Genomic DNA, 16,575 nt, shown 5'->3' with positions numbered 1-16,575 from the left:
AGAGATGTTTTTTTGCATACCTTAGTTTCAAAAAAGTGGTTAATTTACTTGGTTATGTTGCAACTTTTTAACGAAGCTTAGCGTTACTTCATGCAGGAGACAGAAGTCATATGCCCTGCTGTGATCAGCTGATTGCCAGCCTATCCCAATAGTCGCCTCAAAGCTCTCAAAGCCAATCACAGCTCTTTCTCTCAACAAGGCGGTCCATTTCAATATGACATATATCTCACTAATTCCTGGTGCATTAATGCTGATGCACCATGCTGCTGCTGGCAAAGCTTAACTTCCTCCACCCCAGCCTCCTCCTTTATAGCATAAAGCTTGTTGCACCCTCATATTAAGATTCATGCTACTCTGGTTTAATTGCTTCTGAGATACTTCCATTGTATTCAATATGCATTGTCATGCAATTATGCTGCTTGATTAACCCAGGGTGCATCTTTTGAACAGAGCCTTTTACGCCAAGAAAACCTGTATATCCGCTTTGCAATAAATGGTTAAATGCATGACAGGAGTAACTCTATTTGATTAAGACATAATCACAGATTTGCAGATCTTTATCATCTCTCTCTATTTTAGACTAATACATTTTTTTAATAAAACAAAAATAAGGGCATGAGGCAATGTTCTCTGACCTTTCTAGAAGATAAGACGCTCACTAGATATTTTTCAGTACCATTCTCTGTACACCCTCAAAACGGTTGTGTGTTGAATTCCCCATAGATCAGTGAAATCTCCAGACCAGCTACCACTACCATGACTCATTCAAAGACCAAATTTCTTCCCCATTCTGATGCTCTAATTCGACTTTAGCCCATTGTCTTTACCATGTCTGCATGCTTAAATGCATTGGTAACAACCATGTGATTGGCTGGTTAGAGATTTGCTCTAATGAGCAGCTGAACAGGTGTACCTAATAAAGTGATCAGGGAGAGAATGAAGCACTACTATTATTGCAAAAGTGATGACATGTAATTGCCTTAACCTTTCTGTCTGTTTTATTTCCCTCGCTACACTCTCCAAGGTTAAATGATGTCCGACCACACACAAGAGCGAATCAATCCTGCCCGACATGGGATTAGATTCCTTTACACTTCTGTAAATAAGTGGTGTATTGACAGACAGCAGAGAGACAGTGACACCGGGGGCTTCATCTGTCTGCTTATCACTCTATTCATTACTCTGTGTTTATAAGCAAACGCCATCTGACCGTCTCCTCCACTGTATTAGTGTGATCAATACAACATTGGCAAAAATATAATATGCCAGGGGGTGGGGGGTGGGGGGGTGGATTGAAGCAGAGATATGGAGGCTTAGAGAAATATCTGTTAATCTTTAAAAGGCCTCTGAGCTACAGAAATAGTCAGATAGAAAGGAGAACAACGTTAAGAGTTAAATCGAAACAGAGAGGAAAGGCATGTATCAAGTTAGGGGAAAAAAAAGAGAAAGAAAGAATGATGTCTATACAACAAAAAACAGATAATATGAATTGAAAACCTAACTTTAGTCCTGAAAAGATAAATTAAAGACAGCAAAGTAGAAGGAAGGAAAATGATTGAAAAGTTCAGAGATGTCTTCTCTTTTGTCTAGTGGTTGCAGCATTCTCGTAAAGATTTCAGAGTCAATAGCAATATCTATTAGTCTTAATGCTGTACTTCGAGTCCTAACTGTGTCATAAAGTTTGGCGTCGACAGCAGGAAGACAAACAGTCACTCCGGCGTCAGCTAATGGGAATCGAAATAAGAATATAAATCAAGGGAGTACAGACAGACAAAGTCTGTGTTTACCTCACCTGCATTCCCATCATGCCTTGCCTGTCTTCATTTAACCAATACTCTGCGGTGCATCGCAGCATCAAAGCAATTTCCACCAGCAGAGTTGCATTACATAGCTGATGATCTGGACCCAAATGCTACTTTATCTCTCTGTTGCTGAGATTTTATTCTTGAGATGCACTCAATTTAGCCTCCATAATGGGACCACGAGACATGGCTGTGGTTGGAAACCTATAGACGATCAATGATCCAGGGTTGGATCACAGATGAAGAACAACAACAAGGGTATTCCCTGAATTCACCCAGCAAGGACAATTGATACTGGAGCCTGAGGGCTTTTATTGGAACCAATCTGATAGGCTGCTTTCACCATAAGGTTACATGCAGTGTAGCAGAGAATTGCTTTCTTTGGCAGAGACCCTCGAGGCTTACAACTTGTCCAAATTTCAGGGTTTGCTTGTTCTGATCCCAAGGACAAGTTTTATTAAAGTTTTGGGCAATTAGGACTGCGCTTTACAAGAAGGAAGACCAAATCAATGTAACAATTAAATCACTAAAAGGCTCTACCCAGAAAAAATAATACTCTTTATGTATGGTTTTTAGTATGGACATACTGTCCTTGTTGGCAAAATGCCTGCAGCTTATAAAGCTAGACTTTTATGGAAATTAGGTATTCTGAGGCAGGATTCAGGCCCTGCATTATATTCTTACCTAATAACAGAAAAATGATGAGAAAGTGAGAGTCTAAGTTTTTTATAAGAGGTCTGCCAAGCTGTGACCAACAACACCACATTTCCTGAAGTGGGCCTTCACAGTAAAAGCATTTAGAGAAAAGCACAACCTCAGACTTTTATTGTTGTGAAGGATTTGCCAGTGGTGCCATGTTTATCAATGGTTTAACTTAGCTTTAGCAGTGGTACCAGTGAGTTAACACTACTACAGAGTAAATGGTAAATGGTTACTGCCCGCCATTAATAGGGCTCGGCAATTAATCCCAAATAAGATAAAATCGCTGAAATTTACAAATCGCAGAAGTTACAATATTTCTTAAACTTGAAATATGTCAAAATAGCAGTTTAATACATTTATTGCTAGCAGCAGCTTTACAAACTTAACCTCCTCCACCCTAGCTGCCTCCTTTATAGCTTAAAGCTTGTTGCTTTCATATTTTCTGATTCATGTTACTATGGATTAATTACTTCTGGAATAATTTAATTTTTTTTCAATACACATTGACATTTAGGTATCCACCCATATGGGGGTTTCTAGCCATGTGTTGCCTGGAAAGTCAAAGCATGCTTCATGACTAACCCAGGTAGCATCTTTAGAGTAGAGCCTTCTCTGCCAAGTAAAACTGTAGGCTAGATCCATTTTGCAATGAAATAGTAAAATGTACGAGTGTTCCTGACTGAATGTAGGTTATAATATTGATTTATTTCTTGAATATGTTGAAAAATGCATCAGTTGAGTAATCTAATAATAATAGCGTATCAAATCGCAATTGCAATATCACGAAAAAAAATTGCAATTAGATTATTTTTGCAAATTGTTCAGTTCCCTAACCACTAATAGTAGTGGAAATTAATAAAATATGGGTCTTAGTATACAGAAGATAATACTCTATGGTTACTCCTAGAGATACAGCTAGTATCAAGCATAAGTACTTGTACTCATAAAATATTGCTGATACCCAAAATAATTTGAGCACAAAGTTAGCCTCTTATTTGAGAAGGTGGGCAAAGTTGGAGTCATGTCTACAGTTTGGTGATATCTTAACATAAATGACAAAAGTAGAGCAGACTTTAAAAAATATCGAACAGTAACTTCTAATAGGAGGGGTGAGGAATATCTTTTGGAAGTAAAACAAACCCACAAAATAACTCTAAGAACTCAAATAGTAATCAAGTATACATATTTGTACTCTGAGTGCCCATATGTAAATACTTGGTTTGATAAAAGTGTTATTGATGCATGTGTGCTACATCTATTGAAAAGTGTTAAAAATAGTCTCTTTTCTTTCCCTTGATCAGCCTTGTTTAAGCCTTATTTTCTATGATTTCTGGAAGGCATATCAAAGCTGAAAGTCTTCCATTGTTACATCTGCTTTCATTTGAATAATCAGAGGCTGGTGGCCAATGAAGCTTTCTCAGGGGTTTTGAATGTTAGGCAAAAATTCTCCTTATTCAATCGTTTCTGTAGCAGAAGTAAATAAGCCTTTGCTATGACAAAGAAATGCCAAGGCTCATTCCCAGAAAATTTTCAATTGGTAGATAAAGCAATTGGCTACAGGACACTTTCATTCCAAAAAACACTGTTTTCATGAAATAAGTCATCAAGAATTGCAGTTTAATTTGCATGCATGGAGGACTGTGTTATTTTTGGCAAAGGCTACACAAGATTGAGTCTAATAGCCATTTAAAAGATATTCTCTGGACCAGTGGTTCCCAACCTGGGGTCTGGGTTTTGTGAGATTTTAAAGTTGTATTTATTTACAAGAAAGCAAATTCAGAATTTTGGTTTAAAAGCCCAACATTTTTTAGAAAAACTAAAAATGTCCAAGTTTACAGAGTCTTAAATATTTGCATTAGAAACTCAAACAGTTTTTCAAAACTGTAAATTTACAACAGCGTAATGTCAAAAATTTACAAGAAACCAAACTAATGACAGTGGTTGGATTTTCAGCATTGCAACTTTATAATGCCAAGAATTCTATGTTTTGGTTCACATGCATTTATGATTTCTAGGGTAAAATACTCCAGCTTTGTTATTTAATGAAAAGCTCTTAAAATCTGAAAATTAGTATAAAAAGTACTTTTTTTACCTTTTCACACATGCATGTAGACAGGCCTTTTGGAAATAGGATGTGGAGCTACTGTTCTAGACAATATGAGAGGAGTTCAGTCATTTTGACTGCCCTATGAATCACCTTTGTTGAGTTAAGGGTAACAACAGAAGAGTTTTTGGTTATCTTACTGAAGAAATGTCCACTTCAAATGCCAACTTTAAAGATCAGCTTTGAAACTAAATCAGTCTGGATTTAACCAGACTTATGGAGAAGCTTCCTCTCTTAAGTGAGGGCTTGTTTATGAGGTCAACATTGTAAGATCCTTGCATTCACTGTCTCTTCAGTCAGTCTACTGAATCGCCTTCAAAGCAAATTAGTGACTGAAACTGTATTTAAGTGAGACGTGAGATCAAAACTCGGTTTTACCATGGAAGGACATTGAAGAAGATTTTTTGTTTGCAACCAACGCCCTTGCAGTCTTCATGGCTGGTTTAACAGTCAAACAGTAACTGAACTGTACTATGGAGATGATGCCTCACCTCAAAGAGCTCATCTGCCGTACTGTAGTGGATGGAGGCGGGCGAAGCGTCTGCTGGCTGATCGTTGCACCACTGTAGCTCGCTGAGACAGTTAACGCTGTCGAAGTCACTGGTGTCCAGCTGGGAGAGGTCGATGTCCGGAAAGTCAGTGTCCAATCGGTCCGAACACACCTCCTCCTCCCCATACTGAAAGACAGAAGGAGATAGAGGTCATGTTAGTCAAACATCAAGATTAAAGAAATTCCCCTGGGTGGATTGTCTTTTTTAAGATGCAACAAAAGTGCACGGATCACTTTGTAAAACATGAACCCAAAACACTGGAGGTGCTGATCACAGCTGGAGAGATCTTCAGTGAGAGATGATACATGCGTCACCCGTGTCTGCTGCTCTGCTCTCTTGTGCGATCACAAAGGAAGTGATGTTTTCTCTGCTCTCTAAAGCACGAGCTACCCAATATGGGAAATTATTCTGTTCCCTGTACGAGACTGCCAAGATTTATGTTTCCTGTGAAGTTCAGCACTTCCATTGTTAAAATTAGGGGTTCAGTTCCCATTGGGCCTTCCTTTCTAAAATATGTATGCAGCTGAAGTACAGGAGGTACTTTGGATAAAAGCCTCCATCATCTGGCATATACTGTATATTATTACACTGTTCACAGTCAGAGTCACGAGGAGCTCCCATCAACAGCCTCTCATCTCTCAACAGCTTCTCATTATAGATAATGAGACTTTCATGTAAGAGGAGGTTCGACACTGAAACCAACAGAGGCATCTGCACCAACGCCGTGCGGGATTAGACAGGAACGTGTCATGTACACCAGAAGGACCTATCTGGATCTTCTTCATTCATGTGGCTCTCACATCTCCCTGTGGCTCAAAACAACGTGCAACCGTGACTCTAATGGGCCGTCGGGTGATTAGTTCCCCTTCACTGGTTAACGGTGTGGTAATCAGTGAAATGAGCCCCTTGGTTTAGTCTAGTTAATCTCTGGACTCTTTGGTCACACAGGGTTGATCAATCTTCGTTTCCCGTGCTTTATACGTCAAGGAAAATCTCTTTAATCTCCTGAACAGCAAATACCTTTTAAAGGGGTAAATTTGCTCAGCAGCACAAAATCTAGGAAAGACCAACCCAGAGAGGTTTTTGCAGGGCTCATACAGACAATTTCAGTGGATACCGTGGCAAAGTTTCTATTTATTCACAGAGAATTTAGCATTCTTGAATCAATGGTTCACTTAAGACATCAATTTTCCTTTGTGGCACTCAGAAATCAGGGCTTAACCTTCTCCAACAAACCTCTAAAGAAAACCAACTACCCAAATGATCACTGAAAAGTTCTGTCTGCCTTGATGCATCTGGTGACCCCTCTGGTACCTCATCTGGGACTTGGTAAAACTTTGAAACAAATTCTTTAACATCGAGGACCTCCCAATGCCTCTGGAATCCCTTAAAATACACGAAAGACCAACTAAATTCTGGTGCCCCTTATGGATCCTTCCAACCCTTTAAAACCTCATTGAAGACTTCAGAGTCTCTTGGTTCAATTCAGTCTTAAAGCATTGAACACCTTAAACCCTGACATCCCTTAAATCCCTCAAATGACCTCAAAGGCAGCAATACCTAAAAAGTTTGGACACACCTCACAGACCAAGAGAGCCCTTTGAAAGTCATCAAAGTTTTGGAGACTTTCTGAAAACTTTAACCCCAGAATGTCGCTTTGATGCCTTTCCTGAAAGTTCTGTCTGGCTCTGAATGAGCCCTCTAATACCTTCAACCCTCACTGGGGACCTGCCTTGCCTTGTCCAACTTAAAAATCAAGCCTTGAACCCCTCAGATAAAGAAAGTTATGATGAACCTAGAGAACCAAAAGAGCCCTTACAAAGTCAAAGACGACTTCTGAACCATTTGTGAAACTTAGCTTACACTCCTTAAGGGTTGAGTAATAACTTTTATGCCTTATTGACTTTTCTAAGGGCTCTGCTGGTCTTTGAGATGCATCAAGACATTTAAAGTTCTGTTGCTTAAGAAATATCTTGGCATAACTTCAGGAATTGAATGAACATCTAAGGATTTAAGAGGTTCAAGGCTTTATTTCAAGATTTCAAGAAACACATGATTGCAGCTATGTTTTTGTTCTCTTTATTGGAAGTTTCTACTCTTTTCTTTCATTGCTGTTATTCATAATCGGCAGAGTGGCTGTTCTGGGATCCCTCTACCCTTCCACAAGCCTACGTGGAAAGCATCAATTAGAAACAGCATACATTCCCACTATTCCTGTGCATACAAGGAAAGCCTGCAGCAGGGAGAAACCCAGAGCAGAGCAGGCATCAGTGACAACAGAATGACTGATTAAGTCAGATATGGCATAGAGGAAGAGCTGGGGTGGAGGAGGGTTGGAAAAACTGGCTTGCTGAGGGAGCAACAAAGCATAGCCAGGCCTAAATATGGCCATCAGCTGATTAGGGCTTACGTGAGATTAGCTGATCTCACATTTATGGCACGCTTGATGCCTTAGCCTGACTGAACTAATGCTCTACACTCAATCTTTAGATCAACAAAGAGGCTCTGAAGTCCCAAGTGCTGTTTATAGTATTGGTGGGACCCATTAGAGGTAATCAGATCCTTAGAAATTGAGATTCTGAGATTGAAATTGAGAGTAAACCCCTTGCCCCTCTAGGGTCACCCATGAAAACCTGTTGTGGACTTCAGAGCCTCGTGGCATGAACCCCAAAATGTCTTCTAATCTTTCAAATTAGGCCAAATAATGAGTGAAATACCAGTACCTAAAATGTTTTTTTCATGCCATTTAGATGAATGAAGAGCCGTTTGAGAATCTCTTTTACTCCTTAGCACTCCAAACTCCAATATGACCCATTTAATTCTCAAATTATGCCTAATAATGACACAATATTAGTACTGATACTCCTAAGTAATGTAAGACTTCAGTACTATTAGTGAAACAGTTTTACAGCTTTTAAACCCAAAGCTTCCTCGTAAACCCCTCTTCCTTAAAGGTTTTGTTTTTTTCCTCAAGGTGCCCTATGACCTACATTGACCCTATTGGGGACTCTTTTTGAAACTTTGAAAATCAAGCCATTTTCTGCCCCTAAAGCACCCTCTAACCACCTAAAACACCCAAAATCCTCTTCAAATACCCCTACAACACCGTGTCAAGTATCTTTAACCTCTAAGAGCCCTGTAAACCCCTTCAGGAAGCCCTCTAACCCTTTTAAGAAATGCTGCAATCGCCTTAAAAATCTCCTGAATTCTCTCAAAAACCTCCTACAAACCCCCGGATAACCCACAAGAAGTCTTCAAAAACTAAAAGAGAACCCTGAGTCTTCAGAAACAGCACCCGCATAAAATCATGTCTCTGTTAGTAGTTAGCGGCCACGTGGTCTACAGTCACAACACACGTCTGAGGTTCAGACAGAAACACTGAGCCACGTCACTGAGAACAGAAGAGAAGGAGAAGGAGAGGAAGTGTGTGGACGTGACTCACTGCAAAGGGAAGTGACTGTTGTCTCTGGGGGGGAGGTAACTGAAGGAGGAAGAGGGAGAAACATTTTTGTGAAGCAGGAAGAGGAGAAAAGGAGCAGGCATGTGGAGGAAAGTCACTGGACTGGATTTTTACAACTGTTGTGTACTTGACTCCACGTAAAAGAAGGAGATCAATGTCCTATAGAGGAAGTATGATCTGTTACGGTCCGTCTGTCTCCAATTCACTTATAAACCCACGCGCCGATGCGGACTTCCTTTTCCATTCACCACACTGGGCGAGCAGACTGGGTCGACCAGTTACACCAACTGAATCCAGCAGACAGTTTTCATTCACTATCAGGTTTCCTTGGCAGTAATCTCATCTCTGACTGACTGACTCAACTGCACATTGACTCCTTGATATTTTGTCCCTGAGTACTACACAGAACGTAACAGCTAATAAAACAGATTAAGTTTAACCACTGTGAGCCATGGTTGTGTTTCAAAGGGCTGGTGCAACAAGGTTTTAGTTTACACTAAACTGGCAATGAATAATCAACAATGTTCTATCTCTAAGTGTGACAAATATACAGCTTTAGGCATGTAGGGCACTCAGGATTCATCATGTTCCTGATGTGTCACAACCCGGAGCTGGAGAGGGGGTTAGGGGGGCTAGAGTATAAATTTCTACACGTTTTGCTAGCCAGCCAAAGTCAAGCTTGACAGCATTTTTTATTTATTAAAGATTTCTTTTTTGAGCATTTCTGCCTTTCCTGGAGACATAGGACAGCAGAATCAAAAACCTGTGTACATTGGGTGCAACCAAACCACCAAGCCATTTGTGCCCCGAGGCATTTCTTTCATCCAGGCTTTTCCACACCTGCCAGTGATTTCTGGGCCTGTGGGAAATCCATAGCATGAGCAGGGATGATGGCAACCCATCCTGGAGATACCCTAGGTGGCACCTACTTGCCACATTCACCCAAAGGGAGTGGACTTTGTTATTTCTTCGACAGATTATTTCCCTGTGCCCCTGGTCATATGCAAGGACATCCAGAGCACAATCAGGGTTGTATCAATCCTCCTAAAGATAAAGATGCCTAAAAGTTTTGCACAATACTGTTTAAAAGGAATCATAAAGGGGGGCGGGGGGGGGGGGGGGGGGTGTACTTTTTACAGCGCTGTAGACACTGCAGAAGAGAATGGTGAAATGTTTTGCTCTAAAAATAATCATTGTATTCCCAACTATAAATTAACTGAAGTTATCAAAACCAAATGTAAAATCAAACTTTAAAATAAGCAGTAATTCAAAGCATTAGCAGTGCACTCAAACAAGAGAAAATGTTACTGAACAGAATAGAATGGAACGAAAGCTGCTGGAAGGATGGAGAAGCTCCTGATTCATGATCTGATGATGCACTGCCGTTCAAAAGTGATAATTAACGATTGTTAATTCATCAGAAATGTGTAAAGTGTTCAGCTTTGTGGGTAGTGCAAATTGCTCAAACTGCTTGTGTGAAATGGTTTCTGATGATGCGTAATGATTGAGACTGAGGGAAAATGAGGATAAAGACTATCAGGGAGATGACAAGCATCTCAAATATCCCATCAGTATAATGATATCAACATATACTTCTTGTTATCGACAGTTAAAAGCAGGCAAAGCTCATAGGACCATCTGGAATCTGACCAAATAGTTTAGTGTACTCATGTTTCTGTGATGTTGCTGCTGATCTGAAATAGATTAAACAAAATGGGAAAAATATGGAGATCATTCATATTAAATGTTGTAATTAAAGTTAACCGTGCTGTTTTCATAAAAGTCAAGGACCCTCTAGAGTGAGTTCATCATTTTAATGAAAGTGAGCTTAGACGAGTAGAGCTGTCTGTTAGGAACAGACTGAACAAAGAAGTCAGATCCTGATACTTCATGATAATTAAATGCTGATAATTACAACTTTAGTATCATTTTAATTCATTTGTGTTACATGGCTCATATTTCTTTGACTATTGATATACTGCAGAATAATTACAGAATAATCCATCTAAAGATCAGCAGGCCTCACATGACTCTGTTAAAGTCAGTGTTCATTATTCAACAATAAGAAAGAGACTGGGCAAACATGGCATCATGGGAAAGTTCCAAGGCCAAAATCACAAAAAGAAAACATAGGCTAGTCTCACATTTAACTAAAAACATCTTTATAATCCCCCAAATATTGGGGAAATTATTTGCAAAACCACTTGAAACATATCTCAGGCTCCCTTCATTTCTTTCCAACTTTGCTGAGATGTTTCTACACCTTGGTTGGAGTTCACCTGTGGCAAATTAAATTGATCAGACATGATTTGGAAAGACACACCTCTCTATAGAAGGCTTTGCAGTTGGCAATCAGAGCAAAATCCAAGCCACGAGATCAAAGTTTGCAGAGTTTAGAGACAGGATTGTTGCAAGGCACAGATCTGGGGAAGGCTATATAAATATTTCTGCTACACTAAAGGTTCCAAAAACCATAGTGGCACTCTTCCAAGGGCTGGACACTCAGCCAAACTGAGCAGTCATTGGAGATGGGCCTTAGTAGGAGAGGTGAGCTGCAGAGATCCTGTGTAGGGATAGAAGTTCTAGAAGGACAACCATCACTGCATCCCTCAACTGGTGTTTACGAAAACCTCCATGTGAAAGCCAAGTAGGCTTTCATGTGCTTTGCATTGAGGCAAGGCTCCCACCTAGCCACTATGACAAAAGCCCAGACCAGTAATGACTGCAGTGATGGTTGTCCTTCTGGAACTTTGTCCTATCTTCACACAGGATCTCTTCAGTTCAGTCAGGGTGACCATCAGGTTCTTATGCCCATCCACACGGAGATGAATTCAGGAGTATACGCTAAAGTTTTTTGTCGAATCGGCGTTTCAGCCACACGGAAACAGCATTGTGGGAGGTCGTAAACGCTACTTTTTGAAACCCAGAGTGAATAAATCTGTAACGCTTACTGTTTCGTCTCCATGTGGACAGCCAACCACATCTTTTTTGAAATGATTACATCACACATAGCGTAGGCTACTTAACCAGTATGCGGATATCAAACCAAAACAACGGGGGTGTGTTCGAGCTGCAGATGCTATTGAGCTTATTATGTCTTTTACAGCAAAATCTGATGCTCCTTTACACCACCGCGAACAGCATAAACCATATGTTCTTAAATCCACTGGAAAACAATCAGAAAGGCAACAAGAAGAAAGTTTGTGTCAGTTTTCTGTGATCTTCTTCTTTTGTTTGGTGCATTTCCGTGGCAGCAATACAGTGCCACGTACAGGCTCGGCAAATATACTACAGCATTTCCAGTTGTTTTCAGTGGTGCCGTACTGATGCTGACATTTTCTGAAACGATGCCGTATTTACGGAAAACTTTTTCAAAACGAAACGGAAACATAACGTTTTCATCTCTGTGCGGACAAGGCCTTAATCACCACACCTACTAAGGGTCTTCTCCCCTGACTGCTCCATTTGGCTAGGTGACCAGCTCTCGGAAGAGCCCTGGTTGTGCCAAAGTTGTTCTCTTTGTGAATTCTGGAGGCCACTGTGCTCTCTGGAACCTTTGTGTAGCCTTCCCCAGATCCGTCTCTGTCAAGAATCCTGTCTCTGCAGGCAGCTCCTTTGACTTCATGGCTTTATTCACAACAGGTGGACTGCAATCAAGGTGTAGACACATCTCAGCAATGATCCAGAGATATGGGAGGCACCCGAGCAAAATTTCAAGTGTTGTTGCAAAAGGTCAAAATACTTATGTCAATGTGATATATTAATATAATTCTTCCAAGTGTAGCATCAGGCTGCAACATAACACAATTGAAATATGAAGATGGTCTGAATACTTTCTTAATGCAATGCATATATGCACATCTGCACATGTATGGTACTAATACACATAAAACATGCATATATGCAATGTCCACTCCCAGTCATCCATTAAACCAGACCCAGCTCCTGTCATTAAATCATGAGGATATTCATGTTGTATTCATGACGTTTCCTTGTAATGTTTTGATCTACAACATCACACAAGCCCAAGTACAAGCGCTCCCACTCTCTCTCTCTGTCTCTCTTTGTGTTTCTCTGTGTTTATTTGGGTCAATGAATTGATAACGTGCTGATATCATTTATGGTTTCATAAATTATAGTGAGGAATAACACAGTAGAGTTGAGCCGACATGATCAAAGAGCCAATCAGCAAAGTGAAGAGATGAAGAAAGACGATGGAGTGATGGAGGAAGAAGAGCGTAAAGGGGGTAGAGGGAATGGGGGAGGAAAGGAGGGGAAAGGTGAAACTGAGTGGGTGAGAGAAGGAAAAAGAAAGATGTGGGTCAGAAGAGGAGGAGGATAAAAGAGTGAGAGAGGAGGAGTGATGGGGGGGAGTCGTGACTTGATAGAGAAGCAGAAGGAGAAGAAGGGATGAAGGGAGGAGACGAAAAAGGGGAACGGGAGAGGATGCCCTCTATAAGACCCTCCCACTGCTCGCTCTCCCTCCGCTTGCTGATGCAGGTGTGTGTTTTCACCTAGCATGTGTGTGTGTTAGTTTGTGTTAAGTGTGTGTTATTTAGCATGCAGCTCACATCCCTCTCACGTGTGCCTGACTCATCCCGCCTCCTCCGCTCGTTAGCTCAGTGCATCCCTCCTTCCCTCTCTCTCTCTCCTCTTTCATCTCTTCCTCTTCCTCTCCCCTCTTCCTTCACTCTTCCTCCTTGACCTCTGTTCATCTCTTCACCTGTCGTCTTTTCCTTCACTCAGCATCCTTTCCTCCGCCTGCAGCTCTTATCTTTTCCTCTTTTAACACTTATCATCTTTCCTTCCTCATAATCCCTTCTCACACCTTCTCTCTTTTTGTCCCTCTTTTCTTGACAGCACCAACATTTCATCTTTTAGTATTTACTACTTGTCCATCCATGCATCTTTTTCCTTTTTTGTCCACCTTAAAACCAGGGGAATAACTGATTCTTTCCATCTTTTTACGAAGCCACTCACTCCTCTCTTCTGCTGATCTCTCCCTTCTTTCTTGATCTTTGTGTTTCAGTTTTTTGGACCCCTTTGTTTCCCTGTAGCCTATCTTTTTTTATCACCTTTTTATACTGGGGATGCTCTGAAGCAGCTCATTTTAAACCAAGTCAACACAAATTTACATTGCATTTAGTTGCAAAAGTCAAATCAAGCCAATGTTACTAAATACAAGCCCACAGCCTCAGCTGGTGGTTTTCAGAGTTTGACTCATGGAAGCAGTACTAGTAATGCTGGCCTTCTTCTTCCAGGTTAAGGTTCACAAACCTGCACCGGATGAATTATAAAAGGAAAATCATGGACCTGCTTTAGGAGATTGCTTAAATTGTGGTATACTATTAAATTAAGATTTTCGACTTCAGTTGATGCGCTGTGATTGACTGGCGACCAGTCCAGGATGTACCCTGCCTTTTACTCAGTGACAGCTAGGATAGGCTCCAGCCTCCAGCAATGCTGATGGATGGATGGATGGATGGATGGATGGATGGAACTAAAGTTGACAAGTTGCATGAAGTTAACTTAAGTTGAAACCTATAAACTTGAGCTGAAGTAACTTAAGTCAATTTCTTGCCATCACCTGATGCAATGTTCTTAAAGCTGGTGCAAAACTTCCATTTTGGCAATGGTTATATGTGAGCATGACAGAGCCACCATACAACTTTATCCCCTTTTTCTAGGTCAAAATGCTGCCAACTAACTCTATTCCTATGAGAAGCTATCCATTCAGTTTGCTTTAGGGTTGTACAACATCATGACAGCAAGGCATTAACTGGAGCTGCAGATGCTACAAGAGGCTATTACAGTTAAGATGTAGTGTCGGCTGAGAGCCAAATTAGTTAAAGAAAAAACAATTTATTCAACCAGGTAGTACTGTAAAATTTAGTGTTATAGACACACCTTTAACACAGATTTTGCATCAAAAAAGTTAGCCTTGGCGCAGATGATCTAGTGGTTAGGATTGCCCTGGTTCATGTCGGGCCTGCAACGTCTGTCCTGCATGTCTCTCCCCCACTCTCTCATCCCTATTTCTGACTACCCATCCTCCTCTCTTCATAAAGGCTTAGAAAGCCCAATATCTAGAAGAAAAAAAATGCTGTGAGGTGCAGGTTGCTGAGGAGTTAGGCCAGGGCCAATGTACGAAGGCAGCCCAGGTTCAAGTCCAGCCTGTGGCTCCTTTCCCGTATTTCTCCCCCCAAATCTCTCTGACATTTCTGACTTGATTCACTTTCCTCCTCTTTGACATAAGGCCCAAAAATATTTATTACAGTATGAAATTCTGAACCATGACAACAAGAGCTGCAGCTATGATCATCCATGCAAACTCACATGGTTGAAAATGTCCTCCCTTTATTGGAAGCAGCTCTCAACCTGCAGCAGAAGTAGGTGCCACTTTATACCATCATTTCTCCCTCATTTGGCTGTTATCCCAAATGCTTAAAAAAAGGGGACTATACTTTTAAGTTAAAGGTTGAGGAGTGCAACTTTGATATTGAAAAAAACTCCTGAGTTTGAGAACAAGTGATAAAGAGAGAAAGGCAGTGTAACTCCCACGCTATGAGTCTGTCTACCAACAATCACTGCAGGCTGGGAGCTCATCTACCGTATTATAGCTACTCCACACAGTAGAAAAGTTGGAATTTAAAGAGTGCTACAGCAGCATGTAAACTGTCTTTGTGCACTCTGATGAACTGCCCTAATATGCAGCTTGCATACTAGGGTGACTTAAATTCCAGATTTTACAGTAACTTTTGTGCCAACTACAGAGGGTTTGTTTGATCATGAAGCCCACCATTTTCCATCTTTGTCTGAGTTGTTTCCTCTTTAACTTCTTCCTGATGTTGTTCAATCTGACTCCACATATTCTGACTCTTATCTTTCTTTCATTTTCTTTTGTTCTATATCTTAATGTATTTTCACTTTGCTGCACCTCTTTCCTCTTCATGCGATTGTCTCTTTGTTCATTCTCCTCTTTCCAACTTCTTCTTCTTCTCTGGTCTTTTTTCAGTCCCTTTCAGCTCTCTAACCCACTCTCCTCCATTTCTGCTCCACTTTTATCCCCCTCTTTCTCTCTTCCACTCTTCTCTCCCTGTCGTTGTCTCTCTTTCCCTCCCTCTCATAAACTCAAAGGACAGACTGATTGATTTCATTGTTTCTACTCAGCTTCTCCCTCACTTCAGTCATGTCTCCTTCTCTCCATTTAAAGCTGTCAATCAATAAAAACATCCTTGGGCATGACACCAACATTACCAAGCACATAGAGCAAATAACATGTGTGCAGAGGGAAACAAACACTGGATGTTAAGTGGAGAATGAGCAGCTCTCTGACTCATTCACATCCACAACCATGTGATGTCTCTACGTTCACATACCGATGCAGCGATTCTCTGCCTTATATGACGTTCTGCTGGAGAGTCCTGCCCTCTGTCAAACACACATGCCTCAATACTGATTAGCCTGTATCACATGCTAATAAGCATGCAACACACATACATGACCAAGCACAGTAATACATGTGTGATGAGCTTTCTGAACATCCTCTCTGCAGCAGCAGAAGGCGATAGGCGGCCGCGTTCCCGATGCAGCGCTGACTCTGAATAATGATGAAGCCCCTGACAGCTACACAACATGACTCACACACGCCAGGAGGAGGAAGCACGCCGCCGAGTCGCTCGGCAGCAACAAGAGACGCCTTCAACACTCACATCTGATTTCCTCTTTTTTTTCTCACAGCTCTGGATCGTGCATAATCACTCAACATCAGGTTACATCTGTTGTGTCTAGATGCGGTGACCCTCTGAACCCAAACATGCTTATGCTACTGACTGCTCTTGAGGCAGCTGAGTTTAGAAACAGACACTAATAATGCACTGGTAATCTTGGGATTTTAAGCTTTGTAAGGCTGGCAACACACTGGACAACTGGGAGGATTCAGGGCTTGTCACAATC

The 16,575-nt window shown here is 41.0% G+C and overlaps 1 protein-coding gene across 1 annotated transcript in view; it reads right to left on the bottom strand.

Moving 5' to 3' along the window:
• The window catches only part of ppargc1b (peroxisome proliferator-activated receptor gamma, coactivator 1 beta), a 180,069-nt gene that overhangs the window by 47,041 nt on the left and 116,453 nt on the right, over positions 1-16,575 (bottom strand). The window contains exon 2 of the mRNA XM_041797482.1: positions 5,100-5,285. Within this exon, the coding sequence (XP_041653416.1) occupies positions 5,100-5,285 (186 nt within the window). The remainder of the gene's footprint in view (positions 1-5,099; positions 5,286-16,575) is intronic.

This window comes from Cheilinus undulatus, linkage group 10 (assembly GCF_018320785.1).
Source record: "Cheilinus undulatus linkage group 10, ASM1832078v1, whole genome shotgun sequence".
NCBI classification, from domain to species: Eukaryota; Metazoa; Chordata; class Actinopteri; order Labriformes; family Labridae; genus Cheilinus; species Cheilinus undulatus.
This window is presented reverse-complemented; position numbering and strand designations above follow the sequence as displayed.